The sequence below is a fragment of the Callithrix jacchus genome, chromosome 17 (genome assembly GCF_049354715.1).
Source record: "Callithrix jacchus isolate 240 chromosome 17, calJac240_pri, whole genome shotgun sequence".
Lineage (NCBI taxonomy): Eukaryota > Metazoa > Chordata > Mammalia > Primates > Cebidae > Callithrix > Callithrix jacchus.
In genome coordinates this window covers 14,736,781-14,756,191 of record NC_133518.1, presented here as the reverse complement: position 1 = coordinate 14,756,191, position 19,411 = coordinate 14,736,781, and the positions used below count along the sequence as shown (strand labels likewise).

Below are 19,411 nucleotides of genomic sequence, written 5' to 3'. Positions count from 1 at the left end.
CCTAGAAGACACAGAAACTAGAAATGTTTAGATGGTTTTCTTTTTCTAGTCAAATTTAAGTGAAGTCCTTGGGTAAGAGTAGCTTTTAACAAATCCAGAATGTTTGGAAAATTTCTACTTTATGCCACTGTCATCTCTCCCTTGCAGCCTAGTGGCAGGCACTCTGTGTTTTGTTACTCTTTGGCCATCGAATCTTAAATTAGAATACCTAACAGATGTTCCAAAACAGAAGTCACAAGGAAGTAACCAAGGGGCCCAGAAAACACTTGAAGAGCCTCCTGCTGGCCGCATTTAGGGCAAATGTAGTGTCCAAAAAAATAATGATGGTGGTGGAGTGTAACTGATTTTAACACATTGAATAAAAAAAGAATCTGAGTTCAAGATACTTTGAAAAGTGGGAGAAAAAACTAATAAACATAGAGGGAATGAACAGAATTAGAAAAATCACCCCCTGGCAACTACCAATAAAATGATACATGCCGGAGATCATCTGTGTTTCCCGTGACCATCAGGTGAAAGGGAAGAACGTGCTTTGACCACGGAGAAAGTTTTACACAATACCTTAAGCAAGTGACCAAAATGAGCAACACCAAATAGTTCAAATAGCACTGTGCATGTTCTTATGTCATAGGGTGGGAGGCATATCTGTAAGGAATTCTTGCCAAAAATTCTTTGCCTGTATCTAATTATGAGGGAATAGCATTATAGTAGAGGTAGTGATATATTCTATAAGAAAACAGGCCTGGCCACTCCACAAATGTCAGCTTTATGAAGATGAAAAGTTTGAGGAATTTCTGCTCTAGATTAAGAGACTAGTAAAAACCTGACAACTAATGCATACGTGGTCCTCGATCGGATCCTGAATTAGGAGAAGCAAAATTAAAGACTTTATTGGAACAACTGAGAAAATTTAAACATGGATTTTAATTCGAAATTATTCAATTAATGTTAAATGTCATTGTAGTAATGTGTTTGAGAAGCTCCTTGTTCTCCGGAAAGATGTGCTGAAGTTTTGGGGGTAAAGTGTCATGAGATCAACTTTCTTTCAAGTGGTTGTGAAAAAATGTGTGTGTGGGTCTATATAAGTAGAGATCAAATGTGAGCACGCAAATACAGCAACATGTTAATAAGTTGACCAATCTAGGTGTTTTTTCTTAGCTCAGGCTGCTGTAATGATACCATATATTGGGTGAGTTAAACAACAAACACTTGTTTCTTATAGTTCTGAAGGCTGGGAAGTCCAAGATCAGGGTGCCAGCATATTTGTTGTCTGGTGAGGTCTGTCTTCCTGTGTTGTAGATGGCGCCTTCATGCTGTGTCCTTGTGTAGCTGAGAGGAGAAAGTGCGTGCTCTCAGTACTTATAAGGACATCAGTCTCATTTATGAGGGCTTCCTCTCCATGACCTCATCTCTTTCTAATTACCTTCTAATACTATCACTTTAGTGAGTGGGGTTTTAAGATACACGAATTTTGGGAGGGCACAAGCATGTAGTCCCTATCAGTGTTCATAGTACTACTCCAGCTTTTCTATAGATTAAAAATGTTTTAAAATACGTATTTTTTATACATGGGGCAGTTTCACATAAAATTTTACATTTCTAGATTCTCTAGAAAAATGGGAATGTCTGCCTTAGACCCATGTTACCCCAAGAATAACTGATTGGCGGCATAGAGGTGTCCCCCCTCAGATAGGGCGAAGATTTTTTTCTTTTTCCCCAATTCTTACCTTTCCTTTTTTAAAAAATACTACTCATTAATAATACCTGCCTAGTGGCTATAGGCATTGTAGTGTGTACCCACATATGTAAACCCTTGATAATTTCTTGGGGTGGAGGTAGGTTGTATCGTGGATGGTAATGACTGTTTTATATCCTGAAGCTCTTGAGCCCTCTGGATTTGATACCCGTATCAGCTGATGAGCATCACTTGGCTCCTTGGCCATAGGCTGAGTATCTAGCCTTCTTCCCAAGTAATTCAGTCATCTGAGACATAATTAAGAAAATGTGGATGTAAACACTGTCCAAAACTTGCTGGATAGGTGGTATGCATATTAAAATTATCTTTCAGATGCAACATATTAGAAATGGTACTCTGGACCCTGCCTGTCAGTTGGCACAGTCTCGCAAAAAGTATTGAATAAGCAACTTGAAAAAAATGTAATGTGGCATGCCACGTCTGAATGAAAAAGCATTTTGTGGAAACATTTATAGACTCTCATGCAAAAAGTAGTGCGTGAACTTTAATTACCTTTGTAAGTCTTTCTATCCTGTATTTAAGTGACTGCTTTCCTGTTACGTACCCAGGGATGGTACCAGCTCTTGCTGGATAATCATGGTCTCGAGCCTTCCCCCAGAAACTATATCTGGCAGAGGTTAAGGCTCAGCGAGCAATGAGCAGTTCAAACATGCAGAGAGAAGAAGAGGAAAGGACTGGTGCTAGAGTTAATCTTGCCGAGAAACGGCATCCCTGTATAATTTGATGTTCTTAAAAACACTATCAGCTTTTGGCTGGGCGTGGTGGCTCACGCCTGTAATCCCAGCACTTTGGAAGGCTGAGGTGGATGGATCACTTGAGGTCAGGAGTTTGAGACCGGCCTGGTTAACATGGTAAAACCCATCTCTACTAAAAATACAAAAATTAGCCAGGCATGGTGGCATGTGCCTATAATCCCAGTTACTCGAGGGGACACTGAGGCAGGAGAATTGCTTGAACACAAGAGGTGGGAGGTTGCAGCCAGCTGAGATTGTGCTACTGCACTCCAGCCTGGTCAACAGAGTAAGACTCAGCCTCAAAAACAAACAAAAAAAAACACGTGTAGCTTTTGTCCAGTTCCACAAATACATACGATTTTACATTGTGAAATGAACACAAAGATTTTTCTTAGGGAATCTGACAAAAATGGATATAACATCTTACTCGCATTTCGGGCAGAACCCAGTTTAATTGACATCCAAAAACGTGGTTGAGAAACAAACCTTGAGTTGATGTAGGCATCAGAGAGGATATCTGGCACTTTCCCTTCTCACTCTTTTCATTGAAGACCTAGACCTGGCACTCGCTGTTGCCCCTCTTATTACCCGAGGTGTTACACAGCATCTGCCCAAAGGAGCCCACGTGCCTGTGAAGTGGGTTAATGTGAATGTTCCCTGTAGGACTAGACTCAAATCTCAGGCCAGGGGGGAAAAGAAATCACCCTGTCCAATGAATTCCAGAAATAGCAACAAAAGCTCAGAGGAAATTAGCCCCTGTTGTCCCATTTACATTCTCTAGCCATCTCTCCTTTCCAGCTGGGCACACTGCTTGGAAAAGAAATTCATTTTTGTTTCTCTCTTTTCTCTTAAGTTTCCAGAACCTGTTTGGAACCTAGGCCGCTTTTGAAAATACTTTCCTGGAATGGAAAGCAGCTTCATACAACATACGTTTACCTGCCTTTTGCTTTCTTTTTCAGTGTTGAGAGCCTGGTATTCCTTTGGCTACCTTTCAGCATTTCAAACAGAGTAACCACTTCACCAGCGAAATGACTAGCAAGATGCTTATCTTCGCATTTTTAGCATCCAGATGATTGATATCTCAAGATACTTCTGAAATATTAGCTTTTTGAGACTAAATGCATTGTCCTTATGTCATTGCAGGTTTATTCTTTGTCTTGTGACTTTAGACATCTTTAAAATTTGCATTTAAAACCACGAACTGTGGCTCATAGTCACTAGTCTTAGATAATTAATCTTTTGTATGTACGTAATGATTCCTCTTTTTTCCAGCGTAATATTTCAAAAATGAAGATCACCAATTTTGTTTTCTGAGTAGAAAAGCAATTCAACACGTATTTGTTGTTACTGTTGTTTTTCTTTGTTTTGAAACAGGGTCTCACTCTGTCGCCCAAGCTGGAGTGCCATGGCACCATCAAAGCTCAGTGCAGGCTTCAATTCCTTGGGTTCTAGCGATCCTCCCATCTCAGCCTCCTGACTAGCTGGGACTATAGGCATGCGCCACCATGCCCAGCTAATTTTTGTGTTTTCTGTAGAGATGGGATCTTACTATATTGCCAAGGCTGGTCTCGAACTCCTGGGCTCAAGCCGTCTGCCCGCCTTGACCTCCCAAAGTGCTGGTATTATAGGCAAGAGCTACCATGTCTAGCCGTCAACACACATTCTTAATACTGTTTTCTTTTGTCCCCGTTCATGCTTATCGGCATTAGTAGGCACTGACCGGGTGTCTAGCTTGTCCTTATTATTGAGTAGTCACCTTTTTCTTTTTCACCTAAATTTATTTCTGTTTCTTTTTTGTTTTTATATTGATTGTTGACTGTTGACTTTAGGCTTCTTATCCCAAAAATGAGCATGATCAGAAGCCACACATTTTCCACCCCCTTAGTTCATTATACGTGATTTGTTAAAGAGAGTAGCTATGTCAGCTCCTTGGCAGATCTGAGAAAGCATATGATGTTATGACAGGCATATCTACAAATGAGCCTTGTGGATGAGAACTAGACAGAAGGTTTAGAGAGAAATAATGTCGATGTCATCCCATTGGAATGATAGAGCTGTTACAACTATAAATACATGCTATAGCTAGTAGCTAAGTGTGTAGCTGTGTTTCTTTTCTAAGAAGGAAAAAATGTGAAATAAACCTAAGAAGCAAATTATGTTTATAAAGGAAGATATTTTAATTAGTTTAGGTCTTACCGGTTATTCAAACAGTCTGAACTTAAGTTTCTTTTTGCAGCAAACATGAAAACCATTATTTATGGAAAGTTTAAATTTCACATGACACATCTTCCCTCTATGTGTGTGGGTTCTTTCTTTTCTTTTCTTTTCTTTTCTTTTCTTTCAGAAAAAACTCTATTTGCTCTGCTTGTGTATTTTTATTTTAACCTTCCCTTTACTAAAAATGCTATATTTCCATGGTGTAGGAGATTTGCTTTTAGAAAAGACTTGCATCTCTAAGCCGAGCCCCCCCACCCACCACTTTTTTTTTTTTAGCATTTCCAGATAGGCTGGTTCTCAGCGGATTGTGGACATGTTTGAATTAGAGGCTCCCATCTTAACTCCTTTTCAAAAACTTTCCTACCATTAAATGTGCCTATATCTGCAAACAAAATACCCCTTCTCTTTGTAAAACACTATACAGGAGTGCTCTATTATTATTATTTTATTTATTTATTCTTTTGAGACAGAGTCTCGCTTAGTCACGCAGTGTGGAGTGCAGTGGCATGGTCTCAGCTCATGGCAACCTCTGCCTCCTGGGTTCCAGCGATTCTCCTGCCTCAGACTCCAGAGTAGCTGCGACTATAAGCTCACGCCATCACACTTGGCTAATTTTCGCATTTTTTAGTAGAGATGGGTTTTACCATATTCACCACGCTGGTCTTGAACTCCTCCTGATCCGCCCGCCTCACCCTCCCGAAGTGCTGGGATTACAGGCGTGAGCCACCGCGCCTGGCCTGTTATGTTTTTAACTGATGAGCTCGTGTCCATTGCAGGGAAAAGCTGTTCAACTACTAAGAAGGCAGCAATGTAGAAAATGGTTTTCATGTTCAGCCACCCCAGCCATGGTCACCAGCAAGGTTGAGTCAGGTGGAAAATGGTTTCCATCCGTTTACTTAACTTGTGGCTGCTTCAGTGTGAGGAAGAACTAATATAAAGTTTGCTGACGTGATTTGTGTCTGCAAACCAGAAGGTGAAAACAACCCCCGAGAATGAAGAAGAAACTTGTCCTCCGACCTTGCACCAAAACCTTGCATTTCTGTACTTCTAGGGCAGTCTCTTGTTGGCACGTACCAAGTACCAGATTCTTAAGAGGGGAAGAAACAAAAACAACACGAATAAAAGAAGATGTCCTAGAGGCAGATCAGCAGAATTCTTTTTTGTTTGTTTATTTTTGTGAGGGGATTATTCTTGTGAGGGGATTAGTTACACTTCTTCCCTTCATCATTTGGGAGGTGTGTGTGTGTGTGAAAGAGACAACAGAGAAAAAAAAGCATGCCACCAAGCAATAGCTTCACCTAAACTCTGACATACACTCTTCGTACAGCTGGGCTCTGAAGCTGTTTTATGGAAGGAATGGTAATTCAGTTTACTGCTTAAATCATGCTTAGTGAGGGATAGGCCAAGGGCGTAGTTAACTCAGTGATTTAGGTCGTAGAGTTGTGAATTTTGACATTTTCATACCAGACTATTAGCTTTCATACAAGAGTTTATTTTTCATGTGGTAAGTAACTGCCACTTTAAAACAGATTTTATTTTTACTCTGGTTTGCTGCAAATGATGTGCCCAGGTTTTATTTACCTTTCCCTTCTTGGTCTGTGGCAGCACAAATGGAAAAGCATTAAACAAATGTGCTATAAGTTCAGTTTTCTCTCTTTTATCCCATATTTACAATTAGGAGCTTGAAAGAAGACAGAATTCCATCTGGCTTTGGTACCACGTTTCTCCTGAGATGACAGGATTGTGCCCAGACATGACAGGGCGGTAACTGCTTTGTCACTACCTTCCCTCCCCATGCCCTGCCATTTTTATTTTTGATCTTCTCAGAATCCTTTATTTGGCTCCATTCAAGGCCCACTTTTTAAATTCTTCCTTTTCTCCTGTATGTTCCCTGCAGATATGTGGCCTTTGCTCTATTCATTTGACAACCTTTTCTAAATTAAAAGCAAACAAGAAAACCAACAGAAGCCTTCTGATAGGTCGGAGCAGGTCTCCTTTGCTTCCTTCTCTTTCTCCCGTCCACCTCAAGGCCAGCACCCCACCAGTGTCAACCCCGTGTTTTCCTCCTCAGTGGGGATCCTCTCCCTCGTGATCCCCAGATCTCTATAATTCATCACGACAACAGTCAAAGGTTCTACTTGCTTTGGGACAATGTATTAGACTTTTGGCCCTGGAGAAATCACATCTACTCTCTGAGCCTCAGTTTCCTCATTTGTTCCTTATCATCATTCCTCGCTCAACAACGACACCTACAGGTAGTATGCCCAGCACCAGAGATGAGAACCCTGATGAGCTAAGTAGACGTAAATTCCTACCCACCACCGGGAAGAGGAGCAGAGTGTGTCCATCTTGCAGGGGATATCGTAAAAGTTAGCAAGGTAATGATGCATAGACCCGCATGTATGGAGGTGCTCAGGAAATGTGAGTTTTTATTATTGTAATCAAAGGCAAACAGGCAAGGAAAGTCCTGACCTCTCTTTGGAAGTTGTTTTTATCTCAGGAGAACCTTTCACTTCTATTTCTGGCTCTTACCTGAAACACATTCTTTTTGATTTTGAACAGTTCTTTTTTGTTTCCTTTTAATCTAGCCTCTTTCCCTGTTTTTTTTCTTTTTCTCTGTTAAAAGCATAACCATTTCTTCTGTCATCTGTGTTTGAAAGCAAGGTGCGAGGGGGCTTTCCAGTTTTGTGGGACAAAGCATCCTGTTTTAACTCCCTATTCTTTTATTGTATATTTCTAGTGCATAGTCCTGAGAGTGTTTTATTTACAGATCTCTAATTCTTCCCTTCTTTCTGTGTTGAGTATGTGATCGTTCCTGTTCTAGTCTAAACTTTTATTACGCCAAACAGAGTCAGTCTTGTTGCCTTTCTAAGACAGTATAAATGCATTCTTCACAGCAGAAGGAAACAGTTACCTCCTTCAGCTGGTTGTTTAAACATAGTTATGTGAGTGTTTGAAACCATGGGTTCCTTCAAATTATAGAATAACCAGAAATTGAGAAACTTTTATCTTTAACAACTGAACCAGTTCATTTATTGTGACTATGCTTTTGTTTGGATTTTTTTTTTTTTTAACTAACTGTTAACTTTTGAGATTATATGATATTTACGGTTGACTTTGCAGGGTCTTCTGGAAAATGTGAAGGTGTGTCCACTTTTGATTTATGGCCACAATTTATATCTTAACATGAATGTAGAGTTATAAATGAGCTTGTGACATTTGGTTTTTTGAATGTGGGTTTTCTGTTAAAAGGCTGCAGTTTTCAAAATCATGTTGCTGCTACCAGCCATTGTTTTCCTCACTGCAATAAAGGTAGCGTGTCCTACTAAACAGACTGCAACAGGAGAAAAATAAGGAGCACATTCTTCCAAGGATTAGAGTAGTGCCAGCTAGAAGTTTTTGTTATTTTAAATAGACATTGTTCATTTGCTTAGTCGAGAAGTGTCTGTTGAGCTCTGCAGAAGAAGGGCCTGTGCTGGGTGCTGCGGTAAATGGTGATTGTGTCCTCAGCACAGGTCCTTCAACTGTAGCCTCCCTGTAGCCGGCTTTTGTGTGGCCCACAAACTAAGACGTTGTTAAAGTTTTAATGGTTTATGAAAAACAACAACAACAACAAAAACCAGGAATATGCAAGAGACCTATATGTGGCTCACAAAGTTTGGACTATCTATTTGATTATTCAGGAAAAAAATGTGCCAACTCCAGACCCTGTGGTATCTCTGTCTTCCTCAATCTTGTGTTTGTTAGTAGGGAAGACCAGAAATAAGCAAGAGAACAAATGAGCCAGGTAATTCTTTTCAGATTTTGATAATTGATGAGGAAATAGGATATAAGAGTGACAGAAATGAGGCTGTCATTAAGGTCAGTTAAGGAGAGATTTTTTTGGAAAGATGACTTTTTGACCTGAACAATGAGGACAAACAGGTCCGTGCAGAGCTGGGCGTATTAACCCATCCCTCACTCCCAAGGTCTACATCCCCCATCCCCTCCAAGCACCTGCTAATTGCACCCAGGGCTCAGCTAAATGCTGGTTCCCGGAAAACCATCTTGAGCACGCTCTTTTGGGTTACCTTTACTATAGCACCCATCACAAGGCACTGTACTTACCTGTTTGGTTTCATTCTCCCTACCTCCCCTCAAGGAGACTGGAAATATCTTGGGGGCAGGGACATAACGTCTTGGTGATCATACCTTGCTAGCATTTAGCTCATAAACTATGTTAAATGGAGTCTACTCTAAACTCAAAATTAGATTCCATCAAGCCCACTGTGAAAATCAAGAAGATCCTCTAACAAATTGCAGAGTCTTAGGTTCTATCACTTATCCTTTTTTGTACACATCCTACTCACCTCATACTCTCTTCTCCAAGCACCATTCTCCTTTCATTTCTAAAACCTAATTATTGCCCCACCCCAAAAACATGCCCATGTCCCTCATCTTATTAAAAGGTACCATCATCCATCCAGTTGAGCAAGCCAAAAACTAGGAATTATCCTTGGTATGCCACGTTTTCTCACCCTTACCCATCACATTCAGTCCTTCAGCACCCATACCTCCAAAACTTGTCCTGTCTCACCGTCTCTACTCTCAGCTCTAGCGCAGGCCAGCTCCATTTTATATTCCATGGCCACTGCAGCAACCCACTGACTGATCTTTCTGCTCCCTTGCTTACCTTCCTTATATCCATTGTTCACACAGAAGACAAGCGGATTTCTTCAAGCTCAAAAGAAGATCCAGTCAGTTCCTTTTCTTAAGCACTCCAGTGGCTGCCCATCCAACTTAAACATCTGAACTTAAGTAAAGAAGTAAATAAACAAGTAAAAATACAACTCAAAAATTTGAGCTCACAGCCCTGAATGGACTAACCATTGTCTCTTCAACCTCATCTTATTACTCTATTTCCAGCTACATTGTTCCCTCCACATTAGGACCCTTTATTCTTTGTTAGGACCCTTTATTCTTTGTTGCCTGTTAAATTGTTAAATATAAAATGGAACCCTGTGATAATCTCATTAATATTGTGAACACTTAAAACTATACAGTGGCAAGTCGGCAAACCGCAGTGAAACTCCATTCCCCAAAGACATCCTCCTTCCTGATTTTCCTGGTAACATTTGTAATACCAAAAATTCATGATAACAGGCAACTGATTTAGTGATAGATAGCTCTCGTTGAAAGTCCTTGGGGAAGGAACTTGACAGCCTTACTGCCTTCTAATAATATTGTTTTTTTCTTTTTTCTTTTTTTGCAATGCAGAATATGAGTTGGAAGTAAAGAGGGTGCAAGACATTCTTTCGGGAATAGAGAAACCACAGGTATGTCTTCTGGATTTCTCAGCATCAATGACACTTTTTAAAGTATTTCAAATGTGCTTTTTTTCCCACCATACAGTAGGTAAGCAAAAGGGCTCCTTACCTTTGTAGATTATTTATCAACTATGAAATAGTATTCAGTTCAGTTATTAATGGAGCATGAGACGTAGAACAGTGGCCGTCTGTGTGTAGTCATAATCCACTGAAACGTCTTCTTTATTTAGGTATTCTAAATGCAATTAAATTTTCTTTCCAAAGATTCTTTTTTTCTCTCTTTTCAGTCTACAGAACAAGTTTTCTTTTGGTAGTTTTTTTTTTTTTAACCTGTATTAATGTAATAATAATTTTTGAAAACCTCAGAAATTCCAAGTATTTTTTCAAGTAAACTTCAAAAAGATATTTAAATATTAATTGTGAAAAATAAGTTCAGAACATTGGGTGCAATGGAAAGAAAAAAATGTTAAGAGTGGCGAGGTTTTGATTTTGCCAGGTGCTTTGAAATTCAAGTGAAAAATTCAGAATGTTGATTCAGCCTTTCATCTGAGATTAGAGAGCCAAAGTTCTTTGAGTATTTTCTAGCTGAATTGGAAAACGTTGATTCTGCATGTGTTTCAAATACTGAGGCTTTTTAACAGAAGAGTCCAAACATGCCTCAGGGTACATAGTTGAGTTTGACAACCTATAAGCATGAGGTGTGTTGAAGGACAGGCATAATGGGGCACTTGTAGAGGAATGGGGTGTTGCTGCTGGCAGGGAGTCTGGCTTTGGTGGGGAGCAGACTGCCACTGGGGATTTTTGAGCTAAGAAGTTGCGTAATCAAGGCTGCATTTTCGGAATGATCAAATGGTTTGGCAGATGAGTCGGAGTGAGAAGAGGGTAGATGCTGGGAGAGAAGTGTTAGAATCTACTACTATAGTCCTGGCGAAAGGCTATGGGAGTCAGAATTAGGGTGGTGACATCTGTGTGGCAGGGAGCAGGGGACAGATACTAGAGCCATCGTAGACATAGAATATGGCACTATAACCTATTATAATAGATATCAAATGTTGAGGATAACTGGGCTTTTGGGTTTAGATGCCCCTTCTCAGGAATTGCTTCCTCTAAGGTACCTCCCTGATGACTGTTCATGCCCATCAAGTGGGAGGCTCCTCGTAGAGCTTACTTAGTACCGCTGGTTCTGTTAGATACAATGAGCTCCAAGTTTCTCTTCAAAGAATCAGTATGTCAGTATGTTCAGCTCTTTTATTCGTTAATTCTCCATTTTAAAGTTTAACTTCCTGGTTCTCTTCACCCCTTGCCTCTAGTTTCATTGAACGACTTTCCTGCCAGTTCTAATCAGTAGTTCACATTTGTTCCTCTAGTCACCTGCTTTGACATGAGTCAGTCCTGGTCACCTGCTCTGACCTGTTCTGTAACCATCCTTTCCGCCAAACTACCCCCACCCTGCCACTCCGGCTCATACCCCTGTTCTCAAATAGCCAATCCGAATTAGCTTAGACTGTGCAGTCTAACCCTGGCCAATAGGGGAACAACACAGCAGTAGGGGCTGCCTACATCAGGAGTAAGAACCCCTTACCCTCCCTTGTCCAGGTGTGTGCTCCCAATTGCTCCATCTGTGAGACACACCCTTCTATGGAAGTAAATTGCCTTGCTGAGAAAATTTATAGTCAAGCGCTACTTCTTTTGTGACACTGAAAATTTACATATAACAGTGCTACTACTACCCCCAGCTTTGCTGTGCTCTTCATGGACTTCTGCTATCATATTTAATACACTGTACTGCATTTACTTGTTCCTGTGTCTTTCCTGGTAATCTCTAGAACAGGTTCACATCTTTGTCTTTTTTATATCTTCAGTGTCATTCTTGGACATGCTGAGTTTGTTTCACTGTCAGGGAATCTGGAAACATAGATACAGCAGACGGTCACAGATGTCTGGCACGTCACTGCTGAGGAGAGAGGAGGAACAAGATATAAGACAGGGAGATCACATGCATAGGAATGATAATTGATGTTGTAGGATTGGATGATAGCTTTGCAGATGGGGTGGAATATAAGGGAGAGATTGGAAAAGGTGTGAGGGCAGGATTATGGAAAAAGCTTATGTTTATAGTGTAGTAGAAAGAAGAAAAATCCGTGAGAAAAACAGAGGAGTCATAAACAGAGAGAGAGGGCCAAGCAGCGGGTTAACTCATGGTCCCAAATGTAAGTTTCAGAGCTTGATAGTCGTTTCTTAATCATGTTTATGCACACAGTGCTTTTCCTCAGATATGCCTAGTCACTGCTTTCCTGAAGAAGTGACAGTATCTTTGTTTCTTGAGGGTGATATGGCTGTAGCAAGATAAAAGCCATATTGAGATTCATTGGTCCTTTTTTTGATTCAGTATTTATTAGGCATTTAATCTTTAGAGGCTTTAGGGCAGGGTAATAGGCTTTTTGTAAGCAGCTGCGTTGTAAAATGTAATAGGGTAAGACTGTCATCTGAGAACTTTTGTCTGTATCATTTGGAAACAGGGATTACTTGGCTACAGAAACACACAGATGTTAGTTCTACTCATGACAGCCTGGCCAGGCTGTTCATTAACCCTCATAGAGAGCTGGCTTCTCAGAGCCTAGTGCCTTTAGGCCCTTGAATCATGTACATAACTCCCCTTGTTTTCATTTGATGCCCACTTAGTAGCTTTTTGAGAATTTGACTTCCTTGTTGCCCATAGAGAAAAAGTATGTGAGGCAGGTTGACACTACTGTCTAATCTACCAAACACTTCTATTTCTCATTATGAATCAATGAACTGGCAATCTGATTGTATATATTTGATTCCATGAGTCTCATAGTTTGACATGCAAGTCTGACTCTGGAATACCTGCTAGATTGTCTGAGTGGCTGGGCAGGGGCCCGGATCTGGCAAATTCACTCAGGTACAGCCTGTCTGCAGGGCCAGCCAGCTTAACTGGACTCCATCCTGTCTCATTACCCTCCTCCAAACCTTTGAAGTGGCTTGTGAGTGAGAAATTCAGTCAAAAGATAACATTTCCATATCAGCATGGCATCGATGGGTACAGATACCATCAGTGCAGCCCAAGAGTTTCCTTAGTTCTACGAAGCTGAAGTTGCTAATTCTGCAGCATAAGCAGCACATTATCTTTCTAGGTTTGGAAAAGGCAGGTTGAAAAACTTTCTGGAGGTGAGTAAAAACAAAGCCTCATAGTTAACACACTCTAGAGTCATTAAAGATCTGTAGATCAGCATTTATATCTCATGCTCTTTTTTTTTTTTGGATGGAGTTTTGCTCTTGTTACCCAGGCTGGAGTGCAATGGCACAATCTCGGCTCACCGCAACCTCCGCCTCCTGGTTTCAAGTGGTTCTCCTGCCTCAGCCTCCTGAGTAGCTGGGATTACAGGTGTGCACCACCACGCCCAGCTAATTTTTTGTATTTTTAGTAGAGACGGGGTTTCACCATGTTGACCAGGATGGTCTCGATCTCTTGACCTCATGATCCACCCACCTCGGCCTCCCAAAGTGCTGGGATTATAGGCGTGAGTTACCTCCTGCTCTTTTTAACAGTAAGACTTGAACTTGCCAAAATACTACACCCTACCTTTTAAGCAGTTTAATGAAAATCACCTGATGGGAAGTGGGTCTCTCTGGACACAGTTGCTTTGCAACATTTGGGCGGTGGTTGGTGCTAGCCACCCTCCATGTCTGGTTCTCTGGATGGCACTGTGAGTATATCCAGGTTGCCTGGGTGGAAGGCACCCCAGACAAGGGGAGTTCATATGATGAGTGCCATGCTTGTTCACGCCTCCTGCGTTTACACGTGACTAAAACAACTTCTCTTTCTCTCCACCTATGTGTTTCCTATTGCCGCTGTAACAATTTACCACAAACTGAATGGCCTAAAACATTACAGATTTATCGTCATAAAGGTCTAGAGGCCAGAATCCCAAAATGTCTTTGGCTAGGCTGTAACCCAGGCGTTGGCAGGGCTGCATTTCTTTCTGGAGGCTTTGGGACCTGATGTGTTTTCTTGCCTTTTCCAGTTTCTAAAGGCAGCCAGCATCCCTTGGCTCTGTCTTCCCAGTCAGCAGTCATATTCCTCCAGCTTCTGCTTCCATTATTACTTGCTGTCTCTGACTGTCCTGCCTCCCTCTTTCACTTTGAAGGACCCCTGTGATTATACTGGGCCCATCAGATAATTCAAGTTAAGTCTCCCCTTTGTGAGAGCCTGAACTTAGTCATATCTTCAAAGTCCCTTTTGCCATGTAAGGTGATATATCCATAAGTTCCAAGGACTAGAATGTGGACATCTTTGGGGGCCTCCCACACTCCCCTCTCGATCCTTATAAACGTTCTCGTCTGAGGCAGTCCGCTGTTTCCTCCCAGCCCGATTAGTTGTTAATGCAGTTTCTCTCTCTCCTCTTCGTACCCTTTTTCTTTCTGAAGTTCTCATTTGTGATTGTATGTTATATAACTTTTTGCTCCTAATACCTAGCACTGTCCTTGGCACATAGCAAACCCTTAACAGATGCTTGCTGAAGAGCTGTGTGGCTGTAGCTGAGTTCTGGCAGGTGGGATAAATGCTTGGCACCTGACTAGTCTCAGGATGCTCCTCCGCCAGTGTACAATGCAGAGGGAAGTGCCTGTGCTTTGCAATCTGGCACTCGGGGTTGGGACTTGGCACGGCTATTAGCTGTCTTTGTGACCTTGGGTAAGTAACATCATTTCCTTGTGCCTCAGTTTCCTCATCTTTGAAAGGTAGGATAAGAAATACTACCTGGAACTATCTGAGAAGTAAAGTATGTACCATTGACAAAATGCTTGGAATGCAGTATTTCTAGTTTATAGCATATCACTAAGCAAAAGTGAAGTTGCTCTGCTCTGCACGGGAAGGAGAGGTATCAGGCCATCTGACAGAGAAAGAAGCAGAGCCGTGGAAAGTTGGGCACACAGTTGCAAAAAGGATTGTTTAATTTCTTGTTCCTTTCAGCCACAAGTGGTAGCGCCTCTAAATAAAAGGTGTAATGTTTTTCTTTGAGATTTTGCAGATGATTTTATTTAGGTGAGAACAATACATAATTCTTGTGGATTCCAGTCATCTTTCTAGAACTTTGGGCACCCTGAATTGAGCAAGTCTTTTTTTTTTTGAGACTGAGTCTCGCTCTGTCGCCAGGCTGGAGTGCAGTGGCGTGATCTCGGCTCACTGCAACCTCCGCACCAGGTTCAAGCAATTTTCCTGCCTCAGCCTCGCCAGTAGCTGGGACTACAGGTGTGCACCACCACCCCTAGCTAATTTTTTATTTTAGTAGAGGTGGAGTTTCACCGTGTTGGCCAGGCTGGTTTCGAACTTCTGACCTCAAGTGATCCTCCCACCTTGCCCTCCCAAAGTGCTGGAATTTACAGGTGTGAGCTCGCACCTGGCCAAGCAAGTCTTTGACTCTTCAGAGACCCAGCTACTATAAAGATCCAAATACTTACCTTCATTTTAATTTTATTAAAGTGATATACAAATATACTAGGTGTTTATCTTGGGATTAGAACAGTTAGATGCCATTGGGACTTCACTGGTATAGCTTCCACCACAACAGAGCAATAAGCCCGATATTACTCTGAGTGGCTTAAGAATTATTAGTCAGTCATCTCAAGCCTAATGCAGTCTGACCTTCTCTGGTGGTGGTGCTAGATGTAGTGTCCCATAGACTGGTGGGCTGTTTATCTTCAGGATATAAATAATGTAACTTGGAATTGTGGTTCTGCATTGTTTCCATCCGCAAATGTTTATCTTGTTGAAACAATTGATTTGTCGGTTCCGGAAGTGAGTAAACTGACCTGCGAGGAACACTTCCCCTGTAAGAAGCAATCCCTTGAAAGGTAAACAGCAGTGCATCTGGGAGCAGATGGGCAGCTCTTAGCACTTAAGGAATCATAAAAACAGATGACTCTGAAATTCTTAGATTTGAGTATCCTTTTTCTTTGACATTTTCCTTTTTCATGTATTTTCCTTTGTGGTGGTGTTTCTCATGACGATACTTTAGAAGTGAAGCCAGTATTTGTGTGGTAATATTTCCTTACTGTACTCTTTAATTAGATCAGTAGGCCTCCCACATAGTTAGATCCAAAGGCCAGACCAGATTTAAAAGCTACCAATGTACAAGGAAATATTTTTAAACATGGGAGAAATGATTTAGTAACTATGAGAATAAATGGTGTTTCTAATCCAAGTACTATCATTTGCATAATAATAAAATATGAGCATAAAATGGAAAAGTTTACAGAATAGTATTAAAATATTGGGATGAGCAGGAGAGGAGGTACAAGGAGAAAGAAGGCTATGGATTACATATCAAATAACTACAGGATAATGCAGTTTATTTCCTTATATACACACAGAACTGCTTTTAAGTTGGAATCTACATTTAATAAACAGACAAGAATGATTTCTAATCAGAATGTGACCATTTAGAAGTAGGAAGTAATTTTATGAGTCCTTCAAGGTGCTCAAAAGCAGTTTAGTTTAAATAATTTATATGCAGACTTACACTAGTAACCTGTACACTAGACCCTTTATACCACTAGTGCAGAAACAAATGTCGGATTGTACCTTGTCCAGTCATTTATAACTAGAAATGGCTACTTTTTTTAAAATCACTATTACAAAGGAGATTGCCTTTTTTTTGTTGTTTTGTTTTGTTTTTTTTGAGACAGAGTCTTGCTCTGTCACAAGGCTGGAGTGCAGTGGGGTGATTTCGGCTCACTGCAAACTCTGTCTTCCAGGTTCAGCGATTCCCCTGCCTCAGCCTCCCGAGTCACTGCTACTATAGGCCTGTGCCACCACACCTGGCTAATCATTTGTATTTTAGAGTAGAGATGGGGTTTCACCATGTTGTATTTTAGTAGAGACGGGGTTTCACCATGTTGGCCAGATGGTCTCGATTTCCTGACCTCGTGAACTGCCTGCCTTGGCCTCCCAAAGTGCTGGGATTACAGGTGTGAGCCACCACACCAGGCCTCGAAGATTGACTTTCTAGCTATGGTAGCTTAATGAAACGTCAGGAAGTCAGTTAATTTTATGGCTTCTAAACTTTTTTGAGAAGTGAGAGGAGCAGAGGCCATAGTGATCACTGTGATGATCAGATTAGCCATGGCCTAGTTAATTTCAGTGGTCACTGGCAAGAAAGTTTCAGCACACAGAGGGAGACTTGCATCGTGAAGGTCATTTATGACTCTTGTTGCTCTGAAATAGGCATGAACCCAGATAGAGTTCCTAGAGTTCCAAATCTCTCATTAAGGCATTACCTCCCAGGACACTTGGAGTAAGTATGTCTAGTGCTGAGAATTCACCTTCAAGTGACATCCTCTTGAAAGACAGCATGTCATTTTCTGGAATCCGCCTTCAATGAAAACAAGTTTCAAGTCCTCATGGAGACCAAGTGCTATTTTTCTGCTGATTCCGTTGCTAAACAAAGGAAACCTCAGGCTAAAAGTCAGAGAAAGGGAGAGAGCAGGAGCACAGGAGGGACTGGCCCCAGAACATCATCATAATATGGGTGTCAGGCTGCTTAGCTCAAGGAGAGAATTCACAGAAACTGCTGTCCTGTGAGAATGATGCTGAGTTCTCAAGCTGCCTCTGATAGACTGGCATATTGCATTTCCACCAACACCTGCATTGCGTGCAGGTGACAGTGTGCATCCTGAAGGCTTGCGTGGGGACTCTGGGGAAAAAGTGAATGTTATTTTAGTTGATGCCTCAAGTGTTGTTTATCTCTGTTCTGTTCGGTTAAATAATAATTTAACCAAGTCCTAAGGGAAAAAAGGAAAGTTGTAATGGCTGACATAAAAGGTAGAGTGTAGAGGGATGTGTCTTTATGGATATTTGTTTGGTATCTAGAATGTTGGCATTTGAGCTATTTTGAGACAAGGTACTATTTCACACCACCATTCATAGAATCAGTGATACTGTATTCTGTTTTCCTGGGTGCAAAGCAGCCACTTATCGCCTTGGCTGAGTGTTTTCCAGTACCTAAGGAGCCTCCTTTTTTCCCAGAAACCAAACTCTTTGTAACAAAATAATGTCCCACATTAAAAATCAGATATAAGGCCGGGCGCGGTGGCTCAAGCCTGTAATCCCAGCACTTTGGGAGGCCGAGGCAGGTGGTTCACAAGGTCAGGAGATCGAGACCATCCTGGTCAACATGGTGAAACCCCATCTCTACTAGAAATACAAAAAATTAGCTGGGCATGGTGGCGCGCGACTGTAATCCCAGCTACTTGGGAGGCTGAGGCAGGAGAATTGCCTGAACCCAGGAGGTGGAGGTTGCGGTGAGCCGAGATTGCGCCATTGCACTCCAGCCTGGGTAACAAGAGCGAAACTCCGTCTCAAAAAAAAAAAAAAAATCAGATATGATACCCAATACCTCAGGATTACTCGTTAATGGTACGTGAAGGAATTCAGCAGATACGCTGTTACATGTTAGAAATGCCGTCTTTAAATCTAGGTAGAGAACACACAGATAACCAAGTAATGCTTGTTGTAATGTAATAAGCACCAAATGCAGGGACGGAAATACTAAGAAGCGTGACTGAATCTGACAGCGCAGACGGTACAGAAACGTGTCCAGAACCAGTCTCAGGACACTTAAGAGTCCCTCTGTGTTTAGATATCTGCCATGGGTCCCTCATGTACCTGACTGTTTTTAACAGGTTGGGGCTCCTTGAGGCCAACGATCATACCTTAATCATCTTTGTGTCCACAGCCCCTCCCAGGGCGGGGTATGACCATTAAATGAATAAACAAAGAGGCAGCATTTGAACTGCGCCAGAAAGAAGTTGCTTAAACCAAGGAAGTAGGAGACACAAGGGAAGTCACAGGGGTGCGAGAGAGGGCACAAGAGAGGCCAGCATCCTGGAGGAGCAGTCACAGCGTCGTGGGGCAGACAGGTCAGAGGAGCTGCTAGTCTGGAGCCACAGCCTGAAGGGTGGAGTTTGAGTCTGTAGCAGTCGTCTTCTCAGATGTTTTAAAGAGATGTGTAAATACAAGCCTGCCATCGTCTGTGTTGCCTGTGTCAGAAACTCAACTCTATCATTTCCTTTTATTTTTTATTCAACACGCGTTTACTAAGCAACCACTGATCACAGTTGAATATGACTTGGATTCCGTCCTGAGGGAGTCTCAAGGTCCAAGGAAGGTAGACGAAGGCCATAACGTGATTAGCAATTACAGCAATATTCACAAGGTTCTGTAGAACACAGAGGAGCAGATAATTCAGAGATAATTTAGAGAAGGCTACTGGGAGGTAGTGAGGCCGGGCTGAGGTCTTGAAGGATGTGCAGGAATTGGCTAAATAATTGGCTCAGTATATCATGATGCTCTATTTATATGGAACAAATAGTGTGGA

The 19,411-nt window shown here is 41.6% G+C and overlaps 1 protein-coding gene across 2 annotated transcripts in view; it reads left to right on the top strand.

Annotated features, from left to right (window-relative positions):
- The window catches only part of FNDC3B (fibronectin type III domain containing 3B), a 373,196-nt gene that overhangs the window by 254,809 nt on the left and 98,976 nt on the right, over positions 1-19,411 (top strand). For both annotated transcript variants that reach the window (XM_035277983.3, XM_035277984.3), the window contains exon 7: positions 9,964-10,022. In XM_035277983.3, the coding sequence (XP_035133874.1) occupies positions 9,964-10,022 (59 nt within the window). The remainder of the gene's footprint in view (positions 1-9,963; positions 10,023-19,411) is intronic.